This window comes from Erythrolamprus reginae, chromosome 1 (assembly GCF_031021105.1).
Source record: "Erythrolamprus reginae isolate rEryReg1 chromosome 1, rEryReg1.hap1, whole genome shotgun sequence".
Lineage (NCBI taxonomy): Eukaryota > Metazoa > Chordata > Lepidosauria > Squamata > Dipsadidae > Erythrolamprus > Erythrolamprus reginae.
In genome coordinates, this window is record NC_091950.1 from 51,924,735 (window position 1) to 51,952,205 (window position 27,471).

The 27,471-nt window shown below is 39.1% G+C and overlaps 3 protein-coding genes across 3 annotated transcripts in view; 1 reads left to right on the forward strand and 2 right to left on the reverse strand.

Moving 5' to 3' along the window:
- The window catches only part of EML1 (EMAP like 1), a 277,513-nt gene that overhangs the window by 209,444 nt on the left and 40,598 nt on the right, over positions 1-27,471 (reverse strand). The window lies entirely within an intron of this gene.
- LOC139157105 (extracellular tyrosine-protein kinase PKDCC-like) lies at positions 549-15,678 on the reverse strand. The gene is made up of 7 exons (XM_070733491.1): positions 15,179-15,678; positions 12,746-12,868; positions 11,634-11,905; positions 6,968-7,047; positions 6,754-6,858; positions 4,863-5,039; positions 549-2,438 (listed from the first exon to the last, which is right to left on the reverse strand). The coding sequence occupies exons 1-7, from the start codon at positions 15,641-15,643 to the stop codon at positions 2,335-2,337; spliced, it is 1,326 nt and encodes a 441-aa protein (XP_070589592.1). The 5' UTR covers positions 15,644-15,678; the 3' UTR covers positions 549-2,334.
- The window catches only part of CYP46A1 (cytochrome P450 family 46 subfamily A member 1), a 36,922-nt gene continuing 36,538 nt past the window's right edge, over positions 27,088-27,471 (forward strand). Inside the window, exon 1 of the mRNA XM_070752442.1 lies at positions 27,088-27,303. Within this exon, the coding sequence (XP_070608543.1) occupies positions 27,173-27,303 (131 nt within the window). The 5' untranslated portion in view covers positions 27,088-27,172. The remainder of the gene's footprint in view (positions 27,304-27,471) is intronic.

Sequence of the window (27,471 nt, forward strand, 5' to 3'; positions counted from 1 at the left end):
AAAAAATGGTAAGATTATATCATAAAAGTTTATGAAAGGTTTTTAAATATTTAAGCATCTGCAAGTATATTCAACTCCAGAAAACAACTTCTGATAAGAGAGGGGCTGTGAAAAACCTCTATTTATGTTCTAAGTTTGTTTGTATCTTGTATTGTCTTATTTTTAAAAAATAAAATAAAATAAAAAGAAGTTGTGAATTGTCCAACAACGGAAATTTTTAAGAAGAGATTAGACAACTATTTGTCTGAAATGGTATAGTTTCCTGCCTGAGCAGAGCGTTGAACTAGAAGATTTCCAAAGTCCCTTCCAACTATTCTATTCTGTTCTGTTCTATTCTATGCTATTCTAATCTATTCTACTCTACTCTATTTCTATTCCATTCCAGGGTGACATCCCCTTCTTTCATTGTAGTTCCTATCTTTTTTGTTTTTTTCTACTTTTTTGATTATTGTCAGCTGCCCAGAATCATTGAAAATCAGGTGGCGTACAAGTTTAATGAATTATTATATAAAAATATGAATTAAGAGGATGATAAATGAAACAGCTAGTTTTTCCTTAAAGGTACAATTTTTATGTTAAAAATAGTGTTCAATGGTGTCTTAAAAATTTTGATTATTCAATAGGAAAGGATGAAACATTTTAAAAGGGATAACAATCCATTATCAGAATAAAATATATACTGTATATATTTTAAAAACTCATAGATATGCATACAAGTTATTGAACATTTTGCTCAGGATTTCTTTCACCGAAAGTAGTATGAACATTCTCCAAGATTGGTACAAAACTTTACACATATCACACTGTATGTATAGGTAAATATTATATAAAATTATGCATCCATCTTTTATTTTTGTGGGCTGCGTCATTCAATAACAACAGTAGGTTCAAGCTATAACTTATTCTTTGAAACTGAAAAAAGTTAATTTAGCTAGAATAAATGGTGGAAATTTAAATAATCAGATGCAAATTCCCTTAAAATATCTTTTGTTAGGGAAATAAAGAAAATAGTAAATGGGTAAATGAAAACAGTGGTTTGGAAATATTTATCCTTCAAAGGTGTCATCAGCACTTTTAATGAAAGGTTTAACTCTCTCTCCTCAAGGGCAGTTTAAATTAGATAAACATGCCTGCCAGAGAGAAAGGAACAATTCACACAATTCAAAATTTAATTTGGCTTCTGGCAAGATGGAAGAATGGGGTGGTCAAAGGAATTTGCTGCTGTTGTGTTAAAATGGAAAGATGTAAAGATTTCAAGTTAACAGATGTTTAAAAAATATGTGGAGAGTTGTCAAGTGTTTCCTTACACACAAGGAAATGGGTGCAATTAGAATGACATATTAAAACTTGAACCTGTTCTGAGTACCAGAATAATGTTGCTGAAAATGATAAATTGTTAGAATTCTTCGCAAGATCTTTAAACCACTCATTCAAAGATCTACCCGTAAACCCTTTTGTGTGTTTTTGCACTTGACTCAACCATATCTAATAAACTTAAACATTACAAAAACGCTCAGTTTGATATAATGGGTAAGGCATCAGGCTAGGACCCAGGAGACTGAATTCTATTCCTGCTTAAGGCACACGGCCAGTTGAATTACCTTGGGCCAGTCCTAAGAAGGAGGCAATGACAAATAACCTGTGAAAAACTTCGCCAAGAAAACTGCAGGGACTCGTCCAGCAAGTCTCTGATAGTTAGACACAATTGAATGAGAAAATATATATATATTTTAAAAACCATATTAAATGAACATATTCAGAAACAAATAATGTCCCGAAACTGTAAAGTAAGATTGTCAAGCATACATGAACATTACTTCCTGGACTAACAGCTGCCCAGAGTCATTGGGAGGTGGGTGGCATACATTTAATAAATTATAATACACAGATTAATTGGGTTTCTTCCCAATAGCACATTGCTTAGTTATAAAACAGTGTACAATGTCTAAATTAAAGGAAATTGTGTCTATAAAAATGCATATATTAAAGAAAGTCTATATTAATTTGTCCCTGAAGAACAATTCCATAGAAAAATAAATGCTTATTCCCTTTTACTTTTTAAAAACATATAAAAAATAGAAACACAAAATTGAATAAGCCGATTTGTCCAATCCTACTGAGGGATGAAATTGAGACTTGCATAGTTGTAAGTATGAAGCAGCTTACAAAATGCCCCCAGGTTGGATAAGTTCTTAAATAAAGAGATGTGATTATTGAAATATTTGTTCACATAAAACCAGTGTAGATAATTGCTTCACAGCAGGAATAATGTAATCCATTGGTGTTGATGGCATCAGTCCCAGTAACAATGCCAAATTGTCTCTAGCATCTCAATCAAAGACATCCTCTTGAAGATGCAGATCTTTTAACATAAACCTCCATGGTGCTACCTGGAATTAAGGAGGTCAAATTGCTTTGAAAAATAGCAAGAGGACGCCCTGAAGGGGGAAAGAAGAATTGAAATGCTGTGAAAGAGGACTAAGAATATTGACAATAGTAAGTAAGTAAGTAAGTAAGTAAGTAAGTAAGTAAATTAGTAATAATAATAATAATAATAATAATAACAACAACAATAAAATAAAAATAGATAATAATAAATAGATAATAAGTGCACCATTGTACCTACCATCCCTGTCCTACTGTCCTATTGCCTAATTTACCTGTACCTACTTTGATTCCTGTATTTCTATAGAATAGACCCTATAATAAGTGCCAAAGCATGTTCCATACCATACTCTAAAGTCCTATAATGCAAATTCCTCTTCTGGCCATTAAGGTGGAAAGAGGAAGGATGGGCAGAAATTGATAAAAGTTAATTCAACAACACAGTGCTATGATTCTTAAGGGGGCAGCTAGACTGGTATAAAGTTAGTCTGTGATACAGAATTAATCAACATCTTCAGGGGATATTTAACACATACTCAAGCTTAGTGGGTGTTGTCATCCAAGATATCTGGAAGCACTGGGAAAAGCTGCCTTATGCTTTTTAAAAACAACCTTGCCCAGCCTGATGCTTCTAGGTGACCTATAGTAGAACTCCTTTTATCCTAAACTAGCAGTGTCCTGTATGTAAATGGCGAGATCTGGAATCCAGCATATCTGGCAGACTTCAGGTTGGGAAAAATCTTCAGACTTCTTTTCCTTGCTAATTTGTCTACATAAATTCATTAAACAATCTGATGGTAACATCTGGTGGTCTGGGCTTGGAAATTAAACAAGGCCAGTTCCAATTAGCACTTGGATGGGAAAACACCAGGGAGGACTTGGCCTTCAAGCTAGGCTATTGGATCAGATTATATCTCAAAAGGAAACACTGAAAAGCCACTTCGGTACCCAGCCCTAAATCCAGAACTATATTCATATAGCTATCAGGAGCTTAAACATTCAAGCTATTTATTTATTTATTTATTCATTCATTCATTCATTCATTATTAGAGTTGGCAGGTCATCTAGTCCAACCCCCAATTATTATTTTGTCCTATGGTGAGATATGCTGTAGTATCAATAAAGAAGAATATTTATTGCTCAGGGTTCAAATGAGCTGCCCTTGGTGCTCTCTGAGCTTGGTTGTTTTCTTGTAGATGTTTCATTACCCAAATTAGGTAACATCATCCCATCATTCAGTGGAAAGGTTGTAATTGATATTAATTAAAGGACATTCATGAAACACATTTATTTGGAGACATACAAATTATTATCATAAATATTATAAGAGAAGTTCTCATTTTAAGAACTTTTAACTTTGATACCCCAGGTAATTTATACAACATGCAACATGAATTTCTTATTCTGTCTTTGGTCGTTACAAAAGAATTTAATCAGAGAGTAAATCAGTTTCAATTGGGAAGGGAGGGACTGCCTTCTGCCACACGAATCCCAGCGACCGATTAGGTCTTCTCCGGGTCCCGTCAACTAAACAATGTCGGTTGGCGGGCCCCAGGGAAAGAGCCTTCTCTGTGGCGGCCCCGACTCTCTGAAACCAACTCCCCCCAGAGATTAGAACTGCCCCTACTCTCCCTGCCTTTCGTAAACTCCTTAAAACCCACCTTTGTCGTCAGGCATGGGGGAACTGAATCACCTCCCCCGGGCATGTACAATTTATGCATGGTATGTTTGTGTGTATGTTTGTTTAGTAAATGGTTTTTAAAAAATATTTTAAATTATATTTAGATTTGTCATGAATTGTTGTATCCTGCTGTGAGCCGCCCCGAGTCTGCGGAGAGGGGCGGCATACAAATCTAAATAATAAATAAATAAATAAATAAATTTGATGTAGCTTCATGACTGAAATCTGTAGCATCTCGGTATAGCGTATCTCAAACCTGCGCCTAATGGTACAGGAAAAATAGATTTAAAATGGATTCTTTAAAGCCTAACAAATTCAGAGCAAACTCTGTGAAGCTGATAAAACAGATGAAGACAACTCATGAAAAAGCCACTTACCTCGAATGTGTTGTAACATGCCCTAGTGTAGAATTAAAATAAGAGGATGTGGAGATATCCCCTGCACCTTTTTATGTTGGATATTTATAAAGCTGTCCATGGTTCTGCAAAGATTTTTTGTAAGTGCCTTTATTTAAAAATGCAGATAACCTATTCTGAATCAGAAAATCCTCCTTATTAGGATTTCTGATTATGGTTAGAGCTGTATGCATATGAACGCCCTTTCAAATTATTGCAGAAATTATGTGAGAAGATCTTTGCAAGCAGTTGGCAGTGTTACATTTGACATGAACAACTCTTTCCTCCAGACTTTAAACTTACTCAAATCCAAGTAAAAACATGCTTAGTTCTTCTGTAAATCTTCTATGGATTTTTGAGGAAAATCCCTAGGGGGTGTTCATAATGCCATCTATTCTCACCTGTCCATGTTCTCTGTGAAGTGATGATAAAATGTTGGCACTGTGGATGGTAACTGCAAATGGAGGCAGCTTCCTCTACATTATGAACAGATAACATGCATCTCAAAGGGCTATACGAAGGCCAACATTTATAGTCTTCTGTATCCATAGTGTGGAATCCCTTTGCAACAAAATATTCTGGGGGTAGGGAGAAAAAATAAAGAATTATTACTATGTACCTGCTGAAAACTCAAAAGTATTCAAGAAATGAGAAAAATGGAAAGGATGTTTTAAGATTTTGCATCCCAACCAGAATTTATCTTCCCAGGCATGTCTAGCAAAACAATCATAAATCTTGTCCCTCTTACGCATACCAGAGCTACTCTTTATTAGCAGTGTAGAAAAGCCGTAACATTTAACTCTTATCTCTTTGGACAGCCTTCATGCCTTCAATGACTTTTTTTTCCATTTAGAAGGGTATAGAATTTATTACATGAAAAAGCAAGAGTGCCATTCCCCAAGCAGTCCTGCCAGAATTTTCAAGCTCTAGCAATATTTCCGCCAGTTTAAAAGCATTTCAAAAGAAATCAATAAACCTATTCATATTGAAACTGACCTAAGCATAACACCCAAAAACTAGAAAGTTCAGAAAATAAGCCATTACACAATCTATAGATATGTGAAACAGAAGTGGGGCTATGACCACAAACTCCATATTCTAATGTTGCAGTAGACCATCTTTGGAGTCTAAGATACATTTGGAAAACTGAAGATTATAATGGATGTACAGTACTTACAAAATGGCTGCCAAGGGAAATTTGCCTATTCATAAAATGCCCACCATGATCAGGAAAATCTTTACCACAAGTGAATTAGCTTCTGCTCCCCCAAAACTCTCTAATATCCCAGGAAAACACTGGAGTCTAAAAGCATTGCCGTATCAGGTGGAGCAGAAGCTGAGTGAGCACTAAGAGAGGAGCCTAAGGTGTACATGCAGACGAGATTGCCAATACCAATTGCCATTGCTATATGCACAATATTTTCTTAAAAGGGAGTCAAGAATGTAGGCTTGGCTGCTCTGAAGTTGACTGGTTTTTTCAAATGTATGTTGCATGAATAATAGCAGAAGTATGGCTGATAGGCTCATTAGTATTAGCCCTCGAAGGTATGCCCTCACATAATAATAATAATAAGAATAAGAATAAGAATAATAAGAATAATTTATTAGATTTATATGCCGCCCCTCTCCACAGACTCGGGGTGGCTCACAACAATAATAATAACAATGTGACAATGTAACAAATCTAATATTTAAAAAGCATCTAAAAACCCATCATTTAAAACCATACAACACAAGCATACCATACATAAAACTATATAAGCCTGGGGAGATATCTCAATTCCCCAATGCCTGGCGATACAGGTGGGTCTTAAGCAATTTACGAAAGACAAGGAGGGTGGGGGCAGTTCTGATCTCTGGGGGGAGTTGATTCCAGAGGCCTGGGCCCGTCACAGAGAAGGCTCTTCCCTTGGGGCCTGCCAGACGACATTGTTTAGTCGACAGGACCCGGAGAAGGCCAACTCTGTGGGACCTTATCAGCTGCTGGGATTCGTGCGGCAGAAGACAGTTCCAGAGGTATTCTGGTCTGATGCCACATAGCTTTACTAATGCATGAGAGTTGTTCAAAAAAAACCTTCCAAAATGAGGTACATCCTATTCAATGAAGATAGAGGTCCCTTTTTAGGAAAAGCTAATTTTATCAAAATCTCAATGTCTCACGACTCAAATGGATTTAGGTTGACCAAGCTACATCTCCCATTGATTACAAGGGGTTTTAATTAAGCACATTTTAATTGGGTCAAGTCCTTATGCATTTAGTTTGATCTTCCTCACTAGTTATGAGATCCATACCTTTTAAGTGAGAAGGCTTTTTTTGCAGATAAAGTCCTGACTTGTACAAATGCAAAACTTTTTGGAAAGCTTGTAAAGTTTCATTCACTCCATATCGCAAATCACCTACATGCAGAGGGGAGAGGAATGTTTTAAGGCAAAAATAGTGTAAAGTAGTTCTTATTTATATAAACATTATAAACATTTATCTTCAATGTTTTGAACTAGCACATACCGGTGGCATTCAAGATGTCCTTCAAAATTGGTTGTAAAGCAATAGGTGCCGTATGAGGTAAGAGATAAGTGAAGAAATACCTAAAAACATATATGAAGCTTTACATATTAAAACAGAAATCTTCCAAATTTTAGTAAAGATTGAAAACAAAAACCTAAAAATATTATAACTTCTAACAAATCGAAATTAAAGCTTCTTGGCTAGAGTTAAATTGAGAACAGAAAAATGCTAACCTACTTTATTTATCTATCTATCTATCCATCCATCCATCCATCCATCCATCCATCCATCCATCCATCTATTCTATCTATTGGATTTGTATGCCGCCCCTCTCCGGAGACTCGGGGCGGCTAACAGCAACAATAAAGCAGTGTACAATAGTAGTCTGATGTTAGAAATAATTAAAAGCCCATTAATATAAAAAAACCAAACCTACGTACATACATTCCATGCATAAAATTGTAAAGGCCTAGGGGGAAGAGGGTCTCAATTCCCCCATGCCTGACAGTAGAGGTGGGTTTTAAGCAGCTTACGAAAGGCAAGGAGGGTGGGGGCAATTCTAATCTTTGGGGGGAGTTGGTTCCAGAGGGCCGGGGCCACCACAGAAAAGGCTCTTCCCCTGGGTCCCGCCAAGCGACATTCCTTAGTTGATGGCACCCGGAGAAGATCCACTCTGTGAGACCTAACTGGTCGCTGGGATTCGTGCAGCAGAACAACAATGGGTTTTTATCTATTTTTATTGATATATTTAGTCCATCCCGCAATAAAACTCACGAATTAACATTGTTTCTCAAATATCTTTGTTACTGAAACACTTCCAATTTTGTCCTTAAGCTTCCCAGAAGTGAATTGGAACATATTCGAATTACAGTGGTCCCCCGATTATTGCGAGGGTTCCGTTCCAGGACCCCTCGCAATGATCGGTTTTTCGCGAAGTAGCGGTGCGGAAGTAAAAACACAATCTGCGCATGCGCAGATGGTGTTTTTACTTCCGCCGCAGCAGCGAGGAGCCGAAGATTGGGGTTTCCCCACCGCCCACGCAAACTCCTCACTGCCGCTCGCCCGCCCTTCGCCCGCCCACGCCGTTCGCTCGCGCCGCTTTCCAGCTGAGTCCTGAAGCCAATTCGCTTCAGGACTCAGCTGGGAAGCGGCGCGAGCGAACGGCGTGGGCGGGTGAAGGGCGGGCGAGCGGCGGGCGGGCGCGCGGGCAGGCAGGCGGCGGACAAGCGGTTCGCTCGTGCCGCTCGCTCACGCCGCTTCCCAGCTGAGTCCTGAAGCCAATTCGCTTCAGGACTCAGCTGGGAAGCGGCGCGAGCGAACGGCGTGGGCGGGCAAAGGGCGGGCGAGCGGGCAGGCAGGCGGCGGACAAGCCGTTCGCTCGCGCCACTCGCTCGCGCCGCTTCCCAGCTGAGTCCTGAAGCCAATTCGCTTCAGGACTCAGCTGGGAAGCGGCGCGAGCGAACGGCGTGGGCCGGCGAAGGGCGCGCGAGCGGCGGGCGCGCGGGCAGGCAGGCGGCGGACAAGCCGTTCGCTCGCGCCGCTCGCTCGCGCCGCTTCCCAGCTGAGTCCTGAAGCCAATTCGCTTCAGGACTCAGCTGGGAAGCGGCGCGAGCGAACGGCGTGGGCGGGCGAAGGGCGGGCGAGCGGCAGCGAGGAGTTTGCGTGGGCGGTGGGGAAACTCTTTGCTGATGCCCGCCGCTCGCCCTCCCGCCAGCAAGAGGGGGAAGACCCAGGGAAGCCACCCAGCAGCTGATCTGCCCGGCGCCATCTACGCATGCGTGGCCATAGAAAAAAAGGGCGCGCATGCGCAGATGGTGTTTTGACTTCCGGGTTGAAAAATCGCCATATAGCCGTTCGCAATGATCGGGATCGCGATACCCGGGGGATCACTGTATCTCATTTGTAAACAGCATTTTGTGCCATAGTTTTTGTGCCACAGAAGAGGATATGAGAAATAGAGGCACCACATCAGTCCATGTGACTTGGCAAGAGAAAATTCATTAACTAATTCAAAGAAACTCACAATTTCTTAAAGAACTGCCTGAATCTTTGATCCCACTCTCATGAGTGGATTATGGCAGAATCACCTGCTGGATTAACATATCATGTTAATACATCATGTTAAGTCTTAACTTATTTATTCAATTTGTATGGACTCACTAATTGCCACCCAACTCACTAATTGGCACTCTGGAGTTAAAATGGAAAAAAGGAAGATATTCAATGAAAAACATCCATTATCAAACCAACCTTGTCCAATAACCTGGCTCAATGCCCACGTGAGGCCTTTGAGTTCTTAAGGCTTTATAAAGTCTTTATAAAAGACCAGCCTTGCTAATTAGTCTATCATGTATAATATACGAAGCCAAGAAATCACACTTAAAACAGACACATACATGCAACCTGAGTTTCCCAGATGATAATCAACTTTCTCTAACCTTGTGTCCCACATATATTAGCTGCTCTGAGAATGAGCTGTGCTATCTTTCATTTTTATAATAAGGTCAGTCATGCAGGAAGAAGGCTCAAGAGCATCTTTCACATAGGCACAATATTCTACAGGTACTCTTTGATTTACAACAGTTTGTTCAGAAACTGCTTAAATAATAATAATAATAAAATAATAATATAATAATAATAATAATAATAATAATAATAATAATAATACTGCGCCCAGCATGCCAAGTACCACTGGGACCACTTTCACTGGCTTATGCCAGAGTCGTTGCAGCTCGATTTTTAGATCTTCGTATTTCACTAATTTCTGTAGCTGCTTATCCTCAATTCTGCTGTCTCCTGGGATTGCGATGTCGATGATCCATACTTTCTTTTTCTCCACGATCACAATGTCTGGTGTGTTATGCTTCAGAATTCGGTCAGTCCGAAGTCAGAAGTCCCCCCGAGCAAGCAAAACTACTGTGGGACCTCCGACTTCAGACTGACCGAATTCTGAAGCATAACACACCATACATTGTGATCGTGGATAAAAAGAAAGTATGGATCATCGACATCACAATCCCAGGAGACAGCAGAATTGAGGAGAAGCAGCTACAGAAATTAGTGAAATACGAAGATCTAAAAATCGAGCTGCAACGACTCTGGCATAAGCCAGTGAAAGTGGTCCCAGTGGTACTTGGCACACTGGGCGCAGTAGCCAAAGGATCTCAGCGGACATTTGAAAACCATCCGAATTGACAAAATCTCCATCTGTCAATTGCAAAAGGCCACTTTACTGGGATCGGCAAACATAATTCGCCGCTACATCACGCAGTCCTAGGTGCTTGGGAAGCGCCCGACTGGTGATGAAATACAAAATCCAGCATAGTGATCTCGTTTGCTGTGTTGTACTAACATAATAATAATAATAATAATAATAATAATAATAATAATAATAATAATAATAATAATAATAATAATAATAAACATTTATTTATAATGCCCTTTTAACAAAGGGCATAACAGCAAGCCATATACAACTAACAAAGACAGGCAGTAGGCAATACACAGACTTAGCTAAAACACAACTAATAAAACCACAAAACTTGTTTAAAACCTTCCCAACCTCTCCAATGTCTTCCCCTCTTGCTCATCCCCAGAACAAGGATGTTTCAATCTACTGAATCAAAGAAGAATGTCTTTAATGCCTTGTGGAAGCAGAGGAAATTCTCCTCTGACTGAAGCTCTATGGGAAGACTGCTTCACAGACATTGAAGTTATGACGGCACTGATTGTGACAATTCAGATGTTTAGCAACTGGTTCATATTTATGACCATTGCTCTGTGCCAGGGTCATGGGATCCCTTTTGACAATCTTCCCACAACCAAAGTCAATGGGGAAGCCAGATTCACTTAACAACTGGGTTACTAACTTATCGACTGCAGCAATTCATTTAACAACTGTAGTAAGAAAGGTTGCAAAATGGGGCAAAACTCAGTTAACAAATGTCTTAACGGAAATTTTGGGCTCCATTGTGTCACAAGTCGAGGACTATCTGTATCCATACTAATCAACGCAAAGAACACTTTTTCGGATCTGTGTTTGTTATAAGTTACATTTTTTATTGCTTTCTAATAAGGTTGTTAGTATCACCTATTTGCCTGGATCTAAGCATTACTCTAGGTCAGTGTTTCCCAACCTTGGCAACTTGAAGATATCTGGACTTCAACTCCCAGAATTCCCCAGCCAGCATTTGCTGGCTGGGGAATTCTGGGAGTTGAAGTCAGATATCTTCAAGTTGCCAAGGTTGGGAAACACTGCTCTAGGTTCGTCCAGTATGTTATTTCCCAAAACCTGAGGAATTTTCAAAAGCAAGCCAAAAGTAGCTTAATATGTGATTTCCAGGAAAAAGCATTTATGAATGATAACTTGATAACTTTAGTTGAAATACTATTATGCACCATGCACTAATGTTGAAAGAATTATAGTACTGTAGAATTCCTCCCTGTAAACTAGCACTTTCCAGATATATTGAGGAAAAGACCCAGAGTTCCAGATACCCTGGTCCTCATAGCTTGAATTCTGAGGATTGCAATCTAATACACCAGAAGACAGCAGTTGGGAAAGCCTGACAAAAAAGAAAATACTACATGAAGGAAACTGCTAAAATTAAATGGCATATGTGATGAAAATATTACTGACGTCTTCTTTTAAATGTTTCCAACTTACCTGTATGCATTGAAAAGATTCCGTTTCTCATTTATTCCTTTACAGTTCCTATGGCTGGCACATTTGAGAAAGAAGGTTTTGGTGGGGAATTTGAGAATGCAGTCTGGGTCTCTTTTGCAAGACAGCTCCTCGGTGCTTACATCATCCAGGTCTGTAACTTTCAGGAGCCCATTCACCATAACAAATTGCCTTGGTTGGAAATCTAAAAGAGCAATGGAACCCAGAGGAGAATTTGCCAAGTAATTGAGCAGTTCTACCAGATCCAGGCAAATCTGAAAGAGAGATAGTGAATGAATAAAGAAGTTTTCTTACATTACAACATCAGCAATCTGCCTTTCTTTCTTTTTACTATTTTGCAACTTAATGCACAATTCATTGGAATTACAACATATCTGCTATGGCAAAAACTTATGTTCTTAGTTAGTATATATATTGATTCATAGAGTTTGGCCCTGAACCAACAACAACAATGGCCAAACTCTATGAATGTTTAGTATGCATGTGGGGTTAGTTTTTCCTTATGTTATTAGAGTATTAATTTAAATAGTTTTATAACTAAATTTTATATTTGCCTTCTTTCTTATTGTTTGTATTTTATACTGTTGTAAGCCATCCTGAGTCCTTCAGGATTGGGCAGCATAGAAGTTGAATGAATGAATGAATGAATGAATGAATGAATGAATAAATAAATAAATAAATAAATAAATAGTCTAATGTAAAAATGTGATGGGACTACAGTTTTACTTTTTCCATATTGTTTAGCTGCACCTTAAATATATACAGTATTCTAAGTTCAACAGACTACTAGTAGTAGACTGTAGATAAGTTTGAAACATTCCAGAAATGTCAGTGCAGAGAATTTGTTCCTGCCTATATATGTTTACAGATATAACGACACTGATGTGTTACAATACTTCTAATAGCTTCCAGGCCCAAAGATTTATATGAACTAGAAGGTCTCCAGGAATGGCATGTACATAGGATTTACACAGAACTTTAATATCATATTTTTAAGAGCAAAGATCTTCCCCAGACCCTTCCTTCTATCATGGAATGATTCAGGATCGGGTCTATCTCTACTGATAAAACCCACTTTGCTTTTTCCTTCTTACTTTAAATCGCTCTTCCCAGGGGAGCTGCAGAAGTTGTATCATCTCCAAAGGAGTTCCGAGTTCTAGCATGGAAACCACTTTCATTTCAGGATATAGGCTATTATTATAGCATTGACCATGCAGCTGTCAGGAGAAAAGCAGAATGAAGTATTAATACAAATGCAAAATATAGAAATTATTCTTTTTTTAAAAAAACAAAATATATTTTGCTAATGGTAAGAAGACTATTTAAATACTCAACCGCTCTTGCTACAGTAAATGTATGCCTTACATAGTTGAAACCAATCATGTTGGTAGAAGTTATGATTCATCAAGTTAATTTGTCTGCATCTTGAAGGTGAGGGTTTATATCTCCCAAATAACTGTTTAGTCCTACTTATTTACCACTAAATCAGCCAAGAGTAATTTTCTTTCAAAGAGGTTTAGAAAATTGCTTTTTGTGGGTTTCCCCCTGTTAGAAGTTTTGTAAAATCATGAACAATAATCAAACCAAGAAAGAGAATTCAGATTAGATGTTATCTTCTGCGCTTCATTTTTCGGATGAAATGTTTTTTATTTTATTCAATACTGCAAACTCAATTGGCATATTTTTCATGATACTCCCCACTTTTACATCCCCCCCTGCTAAATAAATATTATGGCTTTCTTACAGAAAGTGGCAGATAATCATAGGAGGGAAAACATCTTGAGGGCTGTATGCATCAGAGCCCCAGGAGCCAAATTGGGCTTCCCAAAGAAAGATTACAAGCAAGGCATACAAGCATGAAATTTCTCCCAGTGTTGTTTCCCAACGTATAGTATTCCAGAATGGAACCCGGTGGCCCTCCAACTGTTTAAATATAGTATTTTTCATTATTGTGCATTTTTGGGGGGCAACGTTATGGTAATGATTTGTCTCTGCCTTTCTCTCTGACATACTCTTGTCCACTTCTTAGTCTAACCAGCAGTCCTAAAATTCCCATATAGTCATCACTCCAAGAACTGAATAAGGCCAACCATGTTCAGTTTCCATGATCTTCCAAGAGTCACCACTGCGATACTCAAGAGGTTAGGCAGGTATTATGAAACAAGGCCACTGGAAAGCCTAACTCACCATTGATTTGACTCTTTAAAACTATTAAACCAAACTATCTTCATATTTTGTAGTAGCAAATTTCTGGAGATTACAAGGTGTGTATTGAAATATTTGAATAATATCACAGCAATTCGGAATTTTATCCCAAATATGCATTGTCCCCTCCAAAAAACCCATTAAGGTTTTTTTTTCCAGTTGATCAGTCATTACCTGACTGATTTTATGTGGGTTGTATGTAAACCTAGAACAGGTCACCTTTAAATAAATCAAAGGTATTTCAGAATAGGCATGCTTGTTGCAGTGCCCAAAAAGCAATTCACAAAATAAAATATCCCTGTAACATTTCCTTCTAAAAACTAGGATTGGGCTATTAATGCAAGGTTGTACTCAAAACAAGAATGTTTGAGTGGTGACAGCTTAAAATCTGGTCATAGACTCATTAATTCTATTTAAAAATGTATATGCTACTCCTTAGAGATATTGATATCCATTCCCAGTAAATTGTCATGAGCTACACTAATCGAGGATATGAAAGTAGGAATGGGCTATTACCTTACATTGAGTAAAGAGTTACCCCTGAAAAGCATTCAGAGACTACAACTGGTGCAGAATGCAGCCGCGCGAGCTATTGTGGGTGCACCTAGGTACACCTACATCACACCAACTCTACCTGCACTTGCTCCCAATCAGTCTCCGGATGCAATTCAAGGTGTTGGTTATCATCTATCGAGCCCTACACAACTTAGGACCAGGCTATTTTCGGGACCGCCTTCTATTGCATAACTCCCAGCACCCGATAAGGGCCCACAGAGTTGGCCTTTTCCAGGTCCCTTCAGCTAAACAGTGTTGGCTGGCAGGGCTGCAGGGGAGGACCTTCTCTGTGGCGGCTCCAGAAACAGCTACCCCCAGAGATCCCTACTGCCCCCATCCTACTGGCCTTCCAGAAAGCTGTAAAGACCTGGCTTTTCCGACAGGCCTGGGGACGCTGATGAGGTATCATCTAGATCCGGCCATAAGAGATATGCTTGATTTTAATGGGTTTTTTAAATTATTTTAAATTGTTCTTTTTAAATGTGGTGGGGTTTTTTTGCTGTAAGGTGCCCATAGTCCTTAGGGAGTTGGGTGGCATGTAAATTAAATAAATAAATAAAATAATCATAAATAAAGATCAATAATTTTGGATCAAACACGTTCAACCTTCAGGTGGTTGAAAGTGGGAAGAAAGACATCTTACATCTAATTAGTAAAGCATCTTAGAAAGGTACCGCATTTATAACTATCCAAAACATCCAGTTAGGGTCCCAGGCTGGGTCTCCTGCCCTCCTTCCCGAGCGCGCTGGCGGATTACTACTACGTGCCTTGACGATCCCTTCGTGATCCAAAGCTTGCAGCAGAAGCGTCTCCTTCAACAGCTTGTAAGCGGCGAGCTGGAAACATCCTTCTGCGTGGCCGTAGCGTTGAACGCAGCGGCTCACGTCGCTCCCCGTCCAGTGCACGGATTTCAGGGCGATCTCCTCGCCGCCGGGCGACAGAACGGCCCTCAGCACCAGCTTGGTGATGCCAGCGCCCACCACGCCCACGTCGCTCAGGCCGTTCAGTTGCGCGCAACCCAAAGGCTCTGCGCGCCTCGAGGCGGACTGAGAAGCGCGCGCTTGGGCAGAGGCTGCCAGGCGGCTCAGGTCTTGCTGCCGCTGCTCCAGCTCCCTCCTCAAATCCAGGGGCGCCTGGGCATCCAAGAGCCTCCAAGGGCCCGAGAGCACCAGGGTCAAAGCAAGCAAAACAGGCGACACCAAGAGCGCCAGGAGCGCCTCGGGACCCAGCATGGCGAAGCCGGAGCGAAGGAGCGCGCTTGGAGAGCCGCTTGGCCCGAGTGTGATAAGGCTGAGTTTGAGGAGAGGAGAAAGGTGAGGCTTCCGACGAGGAGGCGGGTTTCCAGCAAGGAACTGCCCGCCTCTCAGACCGGCCTTTGCCAAACCATCGGGTAGGAAGCGAGATTGCCAAAGTTTTAAAGAGCTCCCCGCCCCCCAATTATGCGCACTCGCGATTTGGAGGACTCTCTCTCTCTCCCTTCCCGGGAAGGGGGGGAGGAGGAGGGAACCCAAACCAACTTTTTTTTCTTTTCTTTTCTCCATTGGCAAAGTGTAATAACATAGCATAGCATTTAGACTTATACTGTATACCACTTTAAGCGGTTTACAGAGTCAACATATTGCCCCCAACAATCTGGGTCCTCATTTTACCAATCTCGGAAGGATGGAAAACTGAGTCAACCTTGAGCCGGTTGTTAAATGAGATTTGAACTTCTGAACTACAGCTAGCAGTAAGCTGAAGTAGCCTGCAGTGCTGCACGCTAACCACTGCGCCACCCGGGCAAAAACATAAACTTTTATAGGTATAGCCAGTGAAGGGCTACCGAAATTTTTACTATTACACTGTGGTCATAGCTTATGCAGGATGCCCTGCATTTTCTTTCAACTTCTTTCAGTGCAAATTGGGTGCTCTGGGGTGGAGCTCCATTTTTGCTACCCCACTGCGTTCTCCCTCATCCGGGCAGTAGGCCACCCCTGGGTATAACTAAATTTGGATAATAGGACAGTAGGACAGGGATGAAGAGCAGATTTGTGTTGGCTACGCAGTTCAGTGGCAGTAATCGGGAGGGGGGACGAAGTGGGGATAGTAAGTTCATGCACTATTTATTGAATAATTAATAGGTTTTTTATTGTCCTTCCTTCTCTAGTACCTTAGTATGAACCTTAATTACTTTTAAAATAGGAAATAATTAAATAGTATGTTTTAATCATTTTAATCATTATCTGGAACTGAATTTTTATAGCAATTAAAGAAAATTGAAAATTGAGCTAATTGAGAATTGAAAATTGAGCTAATTGCGCCTAATCTGTTATACTGAACCGTGTGTTCCGTACAAAATCTTAAAATGTTACTGTGCTCCTCAGCAAATAATGCTGTCTATCATTTGTCCTATTCAAATAATGGCTATTCAAATAATGTGACTTAATCAACTAAAAAAGAGTCCAAGCACCTATTTGAAAACTTATCTTGGTCGGTAAGCCACTCTCACCCAGTCACATGACTTTTAAGCTAACCCGTCACATGATTGTCAAGCCACTCCCACCTGGACAATGGCCGGTAAGCCACTCCTACCTGGTCACATGACTATCAAGCCACACCCGCAAAATAAGCCACACCCACAGTGTGACCGTAAAAATTTTGACAGCCGATCACTGTTCAGACAGATTAATTAATTTGCAAATATCACTTCAAGATACCGGTAACCCCCAACATCCAGGGATGAAGGGTGGCTCACCGCCAATCTTGTCCACCACCGGAATAAATCCTCCAAATTCTTTTACCCAGCTCAAAGAGGAATGACTTTTGATTGAGCAGTTCACACATATGCTGGCTTTTGGAAAGCTTGGGTTTATAAGTATTCAACAAGGGCGTTTGGGAGTGCTCTCTCCCCTCCCTTTTATTTTTTATTTTACAGTTGTTGCTAGAGGGATAAGAATATAGGAAAACCTTCATCCAGGGAGATAAAAAAACACATCAAAGTGTTGCAGAAAAAAAACATGGTACTTACTTTGAAACCTTTGCCACAAACATTTCAAGGTTATTAGAGCTCCTGCTTGTTATTAAAGGTAGTTGAAGGGAGTATATGTATAAAACCAACCTATAGCAAATTATATTTTGGAAGCTCAATCTGCCTGGGAGAACAAGCTTGTGGCTCTAGATTCTTTGATGTAAGGACATCATGCAAATAAAATAACTAGCAAAATAGAGTGCAAGCGTAGAATTTGAAGAAAGAATATGAGGCCTGTCCTATCTCATAGCTGTGGAGAAGACTTCCAGAATCCAGAGCCTACAATTTTTGTCTGTGGGAGAAGACTTGTACCCCCATTTGTTCTGGCACTTTGGTATACTTCAGGTTTCATCATACTTTAAAAAGTAATGGCGTAAATCTCTTCCATTCCATTGCCATTTTTTAATGCTAGGATTTTGGAATTATTTAAACAAAACATTCTAGAGTGTTTTTAACAGTATCTATGGATGTTTATTGCTCTCGTGTTTTTGAGAAAATACTGGATTAGGAACAATCTTTGGGATGTGTTTTACTCCATATTAAAATGCACTCTTAAACAAAGTTTTTTTGCACAAAGTTTTTTTGTGCTCTTTTTATTTATATACACTTATAATAAATATCTGATGATTAATTTCCAATTGTACTGCTCAGAATGCTTTAAACTGGGCATGCATTCTTAACGTTCTGTGAAGGATTATGGTTACAATTGTACAAATGAAAATTATCTCTGTAAAGCTTTACTTTTTCTTACAATGAATTTCAAGCCTTAAGAACTAGGAAAGGCTTTTCTTTTTAGTTCAAAAGAAATTGGGATTCTCAAGATGCTATTTCTTGCAATTTTCTGAATATATAAAGTATGAAGATAGATAAGTGGAAGAAATACAGTGTAAGAATTAACATAAATTTAAAGGCACTGAGATCTATCCATATGATTTGATCATACTTTAAGATATCTATAGCATTCCTGCTGTACAGTATTTTATTTAGACTTTTCTTGTACCCTTCCTAGAAAAGATATTGCATTATTCTCATATGCATATGAATGCAATCTGCTCTTACAATTGGGAATTTTCTCTGAATATGTAACTAAGTTCAGTTCTTATTATTACAATTATTGCACTATTCAAACATATGGAGAAAAATATTCCTCCATAAATATTGGAAAATATTATTAGGGAACTATTATAAGGACTGTCTACATCTATGTTCCTGAGCTTTAAATGGACTATACTGGCAATATGAAATAAGTCATTGAACATATTTCTCTGGAATTATATCTATTCTTCCACTGCCTCTAACAAGTTTTAAAAGGTACTCTCAGTAGAGATCCATGCCCTCCTTGATAATGTTTCCAGGTTTGTCCTCAAAGAGTAACTTAGTTCAGAAATGAGATGCAGATAGAATATAAAGCAGAAGAATGGAATAGAATGGAATAGAAGGGAAGGGAATGGAGTGGAATTCTTTATTGGCCACGTGTTATTGGACACATAAGGAATTTGTTTTAGGTGTATATGTTCTCAGGAGCATGAAGCAGAATAAAATACATTTATCAAGATTAAAAAGATGCAACACTTAATGCTAGTCAAGGTTACTAATAAGCTATCAAATCAAACTAGGAAATGAACAAAACATGGTTATAGTAGATGCTAGTAAGGAAGAGAAGAACAATAGTAATATAGTGGTACCTCTACCTAAGAACGCCTCTACTTACAAATTTTTCTAGATAAGAACTGGGTTTTCAAGATTTTTTTTGCCTCTTCTCAAGAACCATTTTCCACTTACAAACCCAAGCCTCTGAAACTGTAACCAGAAAAGGCAGGGAGAAGCCTCCATGGGGCCTCTCCAGGAATTTCCTGGGAGGAAACAGGGCCAGAAAGGGCAAGGAGAAGCCTCTGTGGGGCCTCTCTAGGAATCTCCTGGGAGGAAACAGGGCCTCCACCCTCCCTGTGGTTTCCCCAATCACACACATTATTTGCTTTTACACTGATTCCAATGGGGAAAATTGCTTCTTCTTACAAACTTTTCTACTTAAGAACCTGGTCACGGAATGAATTAAGTTCATAAGTAGAGGTACCACTGTATGGTCTTAGTACATTATTTGACAGTGTTGTGGAATTAATTGTTAAGCAGAGTATTGACATTCAGGGGTGTCTAGTTGTTTTGGTTGATCTCTCTATCTGCCCACCCATTTAAATCTTTGGTTGGGTTCAGATGAGACATTCCTACAATTTGTGTTATCCATTGTGCTTGCCTTGCCCATTGGCATCCTTTGGCTACAGCAGTGATGGCAAACCTATGGCACGGGTGCCACATGTGGCACATAGACCCATATCTGCTGGCACATGAGCCATTGCCCTAGCTCAACTCCAACATGCACGTGTGTGCCAGCCAGCTGATTTTTGGCTCACAGAGAGGTTCTGGGGGGATGTTTTTGGCTTCCCTGGAGCCTCTGGGGGGTGGGGGGACGTTTTTACCTTCCTCCCGCTCCAGGGAAGCCTTTGGAGCCTGGGGAGGGTGAAACACAAGCCTACTGGGCCACCAGAAGTTGGCAAACAGGCCGTTTTCAGCTTCCAGAGGGCTTTCGGGAGTGGGGGAAACTGTTTTTGTCCCCCCCAGGCATTGAATTGTGGGTATGGGCATTCATATTTGCGCAATAGCGCACGCACATGCTCTTTTGGCACCCAAGTAAATAAAGGTTCGCCATCACTGGGCTATAGCATGGACATTTGGTACATACCATGGAATCCTTACACTGTGAACTTTTCCATTCCTACTAGGGGATGCTGCTAAGAAAGTGTTTGGGGAAACCCAGTGACAGGCTACCAAAACTTTTACTACCACACTGTGGCCGTGGCTTATGCATTTTGTTTCAACATCTTTCTGTGCAAATTGGGTGCTCTGGGGTGGAGCTCCAAATTTTGCTACAGGTACTACGTTCCTGACCATTCTTGTAGGAGCCCATCACTGGGGAAACCCCACCACAGGATAAATACATACTTTGTGCTATAGATTAAACTCAGCAGTTCTTCAGTTGCATCATAGAATGGAATTATTTGAGACCAGTTTACTGTATTGTAATCCAAGAGATTTTAAAATAATGATGACTCTGGATTTCCTACACACTTAACTTTCTTGAAAAGCCTTTTGACTTCAATAAGCTATCTGATTACACATACATAATGATTTTGGACCCGAAGAAAGTTTTTATGGAACTGCATTGAACAAAGTACAGAGGAGCAGCTGCATATATGGACTAGATCTGAATATAATAAGACATAGGGGTGTTCCAGGTGATGCTTCAAGGATGTCCACTAGACCTAAGATCTAAATGAAAAGGTGTTAAACTGCACCATCTAGATGCTTTTGCTTCTGAACTGTCATCAAGATCTGTTTTTAAAAAAACCTCTCTCTCATTCAACCTTGCCTGAGGTCAAATGGCTGCCAGCTGGCTTCTACATTCTCTTTGTTCTCCAGTTCCTGCTGAGAGTTGCATCCTTGTGTTTTCCTAGTGAGACAACTACTATTCCTTTTGTGTTGAACCTACTGTTGTCCAGGTAACCAGTCCTGCCACAATAATTTAACCATTAAGTCTCTCTGCAACAACCACCTGCCACTAACTGGTTAGCGGCCCCAAGTCTTCAGAGAGAGGCGGCATACAAATCTAATAAATAATAATAATAATAATAATTATTATTATTATTATTATTATTAAAGTTAGCAAACAATCATCTGGTATTATGTCAAGAAAGCAAACTAAACAGTAAAAGGACTGATTTTTAAGTTAATGTGTTAACTTAATATTTATTTTTATATTGGTATATTTATTAATAAAGAAGGATATCTTCAAAAATATAGATCATCCTTAAATTATCTGTTTTGTCCTTATGGGTGGTTAAAATACAGATTGAGAATTCTCTGCTATTTGTATCGATGATCACGGTCTGCTAACTGGCCAGGCCATTAGGTAAAAAAGTTGCAAAGGGGATGGAATAATAACACACGTCTACAAAAAAATATTTTTTGTAATCATGCAGTTGACCTTGTACATTTCTGAATCATTTTTTTGTTTTGATTTCAAAAAATGTGTATAGTTTTTCTGTAGCAGGTCTAGTTTCCACGGAGCAGCATCATTATTATAAGGTATAATAAATATACTGGCTATATTAAGAAAACAGTACTCTACATATCAGAAATAACATAAAAACAAAAATGCTTCTATATCAGACACTTCATGTGATAGAGCAAAATTACACATATTTTTGGAATCAGCCCATCAAACTCCATAAAACAGACATTACTTTTGCTGATGATTTTTTTGTGTTGACCAGTGTAATCAGTAGCATAACTGGTTAAATTCTCAGTGGGGTAATCAGGAATATTTTACAGCAAGATTTTCCTTAGTAACTTTCATGATTCAAGTGTTGAATTATTATTTTACTGACAAAGAAATAAGGGAGATTAATATTGATCTATTTCAAGCTATTTAGCTCTTGTCAGCTAGCCATACCTTTTCTGGGATTCGAACTCAGGTGGAAGCAATGTGCTCTGTCCCATAATTGTGTAGACCAGGTTCTCCTGATAGACTGGTCTCACTGGGGAACCCCCCCCCCCACTTAATTCATAATTCAAGATAATTTTTTTAAAAAATATTTTATATATCATATTAATAAAAGCCACACCATCTTGTACCTCATCAGCAGCAGAGCAAAAAAAGCCTACTGTTGAAGAAGTAAATACTGTAGGTCAAAAGTTTGTTTATTGGAAGCAATGGGAGTAATGATAATGTAATTCAAAGGTTCAGAGTACAAGCATTATGGTAATTTCCTTTTTTTTAACCAGAAGAAAATAATTACAGTTTATTTGTAGAAAATCAAACAAGGATGTGATCCTTCTCTCATACCCCATCTACCTTAAACTTCATTAACAAAACTCACAAATGTGCTGAGCTGACAAAAATGACCCTTGAACTACAGGACAAAGAGGAATCAGAGTTCTACAAAGCGTGGAATGGTAAATGGTACATTTAGCTGGAGAAAAGACAACATACAATTTCATCATAACCCTCACAACCTTCACCCAAACAACTATCCCACAAACCCATAAAATAACATTACAAATCATTGATAAAGGGATGAACAAATTTAAAATGACAAAAATCTAAACTCTAGCTCAAGTTCAGAAACTCAAAATTTTCATCTATACTGATAGTAAAAGTCTTAAAACCTGTAGAGTAATTCCCAAAACCTTTAGCTTTAGACTATCTACAATTGACCTCTCCCCCTTTCTAAGAGGTCTGTAAGGGGCGTGCATAAGCGCACCACTGTGCCTACCGTCCCTGTCCTATTGTCTTCTTTGTTACTTTTTCTCATTACTTATCTAATGTTTTATTTGTACAAATTACCACTCTATAATTGTTTGACAAAATAAATAAAAATAAAATAAAGTAATCGGGTCAACAGATAAGTTGATACTATCTACGACAGCTATAGCATATATTCATGAAAGATTAAGCTAACTAGCCACCCATCCATCCCTAATATAATTATTTGCAACAATTATTTGCTTTGTGCAACTTTAGTTAATAAAAATTTGCAAATAATTCATTACCATCTACTATTTAACTCGTTCCAAAATGAGTATTTTGCTTCTTTACGAAATGGAATAGTAGTTGGAATAGCAGCAAATGGAAAGCATAATTGAAACTTTAACTTCCATCAAAATCATAGCAACTCTTTAAAGTTTGGGTAAAATTGTAGGAGGTAAAAAGAAAGGGAGACTATAAAACGAGCCAACTATGAATTCTTAGAGGAAAAGCTCTATAAATGAATTGCAAGTATAAAAATTCAGCATTATACTAATTCTCATAAAAATAACAGAATGGCAGCAATTGTTTATTAATTGCTTATGAGCTAGAAAATGTTTAAACACAACATGATAGAACTGTGGCTCTGAAATTTCTATGTTTCCAAATTTCAAATCTAATCGGGATTTCAGATTGCTACTTGTAATTATGCTACGTATACTCTTGAAAACAGCATAAAACTGCAATCCTGTGTATGAAAAAAATTATCCAGGTCACTCTCTTGGTCTGTCATTTGTATTTCCTTTTTAAATTTTAAAACCACAGACTACTGGTACTGTATTTGTAAATTCAACGAAACATGCTTTTCTAAATCATTCTCTTGGCCTATGAGTTGTAAATCCATTTTAAATACCATCTCTATCTTGTCAGATAAAATTTGTTCTACATCTCACATTTCTTCAATAACATATTTTGGACACTGTCTATCCATAGAAAAAAGTCATCACACCTGACATTGATTTTTTTTTTATTCCATTGCTCAAGTCTCCTTCAGTATTTTTATTGTACAGTATTAACTACTGTATCTTACAGGCCTGCATATGTTTCTCTACCTAAAATCTATAGTTCCCTCTAGTGTCCAGTTTTTGAAATCATGAAATTGCTTATCTATGTTGTATCCTATTAGATCCAAAACAGAAACTATTTCCCATGAGAAACTTTTTATACTCTATAATTAATTCCAACACTTTATTGTAAAAGTTTAATATTCCATTTTATCTGGACTCATAGTGTATTATAACTTTCTAAGAACAAAATCTTTTATCTTTTTATTTCAGATTCTTTATATTCTTAATGGTATAATTATTTTTTTTCATTTGTGTAAGGTTAAAGAAAAATTCACCCATCATTTTCATATGCTTCATTCCAAAAGGCTTTAATAGTTTAGAAGTAGTTAATGAGCAATTTTAAGAACTGATTAGAAAGTGAGACTTGAAAACTTAAGGGTCCTTTTAAAATATCAAGCCACAGTTAAGAACAAGATGGGTGAACATGGCATGGTTCAAGCCCATGAAAAACAGATAATCCCAAACTAATCTTACTGCATTCTTTGGGAAAGTGATGAAAATTAGTGGATCAGAGGAATGCTGTTGATATAATTTACGTACAATATTTACGTAAAGCAGTACATAAGGCATTTGATAAAGTAGACCATACCCTACTATTGATAAAATAGAAAAATGTGGGTTAGACATTACCCATCACCAGATGGATTCATAACTGACTAATCAACCATACACAACGTGTAGTCCTCAATGGAACTACATCTACATGGAAGAAAGTATGTAGTGGAGTACAGTACCTCAAGGTTCTGTTTTAGGCCCAGTACTCTTCAACATCTCCATCAAAGGTTTTGATGAGGGGATAGATGGGATACTCATCATATTTGCAGACACCAAGCTAGCAGAAATAGCCAACACTCCAAAAGACAGGCGTAAGCTACTGAAAGATCTTGACAGACTTGAACATTGGGTGCTATCTAACAAAATGAAATTCAATCGTGAAAAATGTAAGATTCTACACTTAGGCAAGAAAATAAAATGTACAGGTACAGTATATATGGTATAGAATAGTATAGAGGGATCATGCAATGTGGACAAGCATTTAAATGAGAGCCATCAGTATGCAGAAGCTGCCAAAAAAGCCAATACAGCTCTAGGCTGCATTAACAGAGGGATAGAATCAAGATTATGTGATGTGTTAATATCACTTTATAATGCCTTAGCAAAGCTACACTTGGAATACTACATCTAGTTTTGATGACCACGGTGAAGGAAAAAATGTTGAGACTCTAGAAAGAGTGCAGAGAAGAGCAACAAAAATGATTAGGGGATTGGAGGCTAAAGCATATGAAGAACGGTTGCTGGAACTTAGTATGTCTAGTCTGATGAAAAGAAGGACTATGGGTGACATGATAGCAGCATTCCAATATCTCAGAGGCTGCCACAAAGAAGAGGGAGTCAAGTTATTCCCCAAAGCACCTGAGGGCAGGACAAGAAGCAATGGGTGGAAACTAATCAAGGAGAGAAGCAACTTAGAACTAAGGAGAAATTTTCTGATACAACAATCAGTGGAACAACTTGCCTTCATAAGTTGTAAATGCTCCAATACAGGAAGTTTTAAAAAAGAGATTGGATAGCAATAGCAATAACATTTAGACATATACTTCATTTCAGTGGTTTACTGCCCTCTCTAAGCAGTTTACAGAGAGTAAGCCTATTGCCCCCAACAATAACCATTTATCTAAAGTAATATAGGGTTTCCTGCCTTAGCAGGGGGTTGAACTAGAAGACCTCCAACCAAGGTCCCTTCCAACTCTGCTATTCTATCCTACATGGGAAGCACTGAAATCTATTTCTGGACTTCACAGTTTATAAATACAACCAATACCTATTATATTCATAGTCCTTGAAGGAACCTCCAAGATCCCTTCCAACTTCTATTCTATTCCTATTTGTAGCTAGTTTGTTTGTTTGTCAAGTACATATTGTTGGTTTACAAAGATATAATAATATTCGTATACATGATACTAGTAAAAAAAAAAAGAAACATTGGGACAGGGGACAGAAGGCACGCTGGTGCACTTATGCACGCCTCTTATTGACCTCTTAGGAATTGGGAGAGGTCAACAGTGGATAGTCTAAGGGTAAAGTTTTGGCGGTTAGGTGATGATACTAGAGTCTGGTAGTGAGTTCCATGCATCAACTACTCGGTTACTAAAGTCGTATTTCCTGCAGTCGAGTTTAGAGTAGTTTACATTAAAGTTGTATCTGTTATGTGCTCTTGTGTTTTTGTGGTTGAAGCTCAAGTAGTTGTTGACAGGAAGGACGTTGTAGCAGATGATTTTGTGGGCTATGCTTAGATCGTGTTTAAGGGGACGTAATTCTAAGTTTTCTAAACCTAGGATTGTAAGTCTAGTTGCTTAGAGTATTCTGTTGCGAGGGGTTTAATTTAATTTAATTTAATTTAATTTAATTTAATTTAATTTAATTCAGGGGTTAAAGTCCAGTAAGTGGACAAATGAAGATGTATCAGCATGCCAATATCTGTAGTGCATGCGAGTCTTCTCGTATGGATCCAGAACATTGAGTCACAAGCCATGGTAAAACTTAAACAATAACACAAACCTAAACAGCAGCAGCAGCAGCAGTTGACTGCAGAATTTGCACCACAGCTTCTGTTACTTCGCCTTTGGCGCGCAGGCGATCATGGCTCATGTTTATATAGCGGTATTTTATATCGCTGCAGTAAAAGACGAAAACCACGAGGGGCGTAAGGAGAAAAAAGAGCAACGAAGGTTTTTGGACCGCCCTCAGCGGTTCTCTGTTATTGGGGAGGGGTAATTGGCAGTTGCAAGGATGTCATCCAGTGAGACGTCTCCGCTCGGGCAATGACTACGCTGACAACAGGCACGGGTAGTTTAAAGCAGGGGTCGCCAACCTTGGCCGCTTTAAGACTTGTGGACTTCAACTCCCACTATTCCTCAACCAGCTTTGCTGAAGAAACCTGGCTGAGGAGACTGAGCCAGCTTTCCTCAGCAAAGCTGGCTGAGGAATTCTGGGAGTTGAAGTCCACAAGCCTTAAAGTGGCCAAGGTTGGAGACGCCCTGCTTTAAAGCAGCGTAGCTTTAAAGGACTGTGGACTTCAACTTCCAGAGTTCCTTAGCCGGCCATACGAGCTACGGAATGCTGGGAGTTGAAGTCCACATAATTTAAAGGCGCCAAGGTTGAATAATACTGCTTTTTAAAAGGACAGACTCCGAGATTGACTTTGCCGCCTCCCCCTCAGGCTTTACAGCAACGTGACAATTACATAAGCCTCCAGTGCTGGCAAAGGGCACAAGCCGCTGGCACAACCCCCAGCGCGCTTGCTGTTTTCTATTCGCCTTCGTCTATGATGGAAGCGATGTGGAGCTTTTGGCAGCTGTTGCTGGCTCTGCCGCTATTGATGTTGGGCCTCTACTGTTGCTACATCAAAGCAGTTCATGTCAAGTACGATTACATCCCCGGCCCTCCGAGGGCGAGGTAAGAACAGCTGCGGACCGGCAGGATTGATACCTGCACAGCCCTCTGAAAACCTCTCTCCAGGCTTTGAAATTTGCTCCTCCGTGTAGGAGCGAACTTCCCCCAAGGATCGGCTGGCTGACAGCCCGTAGTTCGGCTGCCGTAATTTAAGAGTTACGCGCTATGCAC

Excerpts from the sequence above, each read along its gene's own strand:
- LOC139157105 (XM_070733491.1), bottom strand. The coding sequence starts at position 15,643 with ATGCTGGGTCCCGAGGCGCTCCTGGCGCTCTTGGTGTCGCCTGTTTTG. Across the intron at positions 5,040-6,753 it reads AAAGCCTTCTCACTTAAAAG|AATATTTTGTTGCAAAGGGA; the intron begins GTATGGATCTCA and ends CCCTACCCCCAG. Across the intron at positions 2,439-4,862 it reads TTCACAGAGAACATGGACAG|GGCGTCCTCTTGCTATTTTT; the intron begins GTGAGAATAGAT and ends TTCCCCCTTCAG.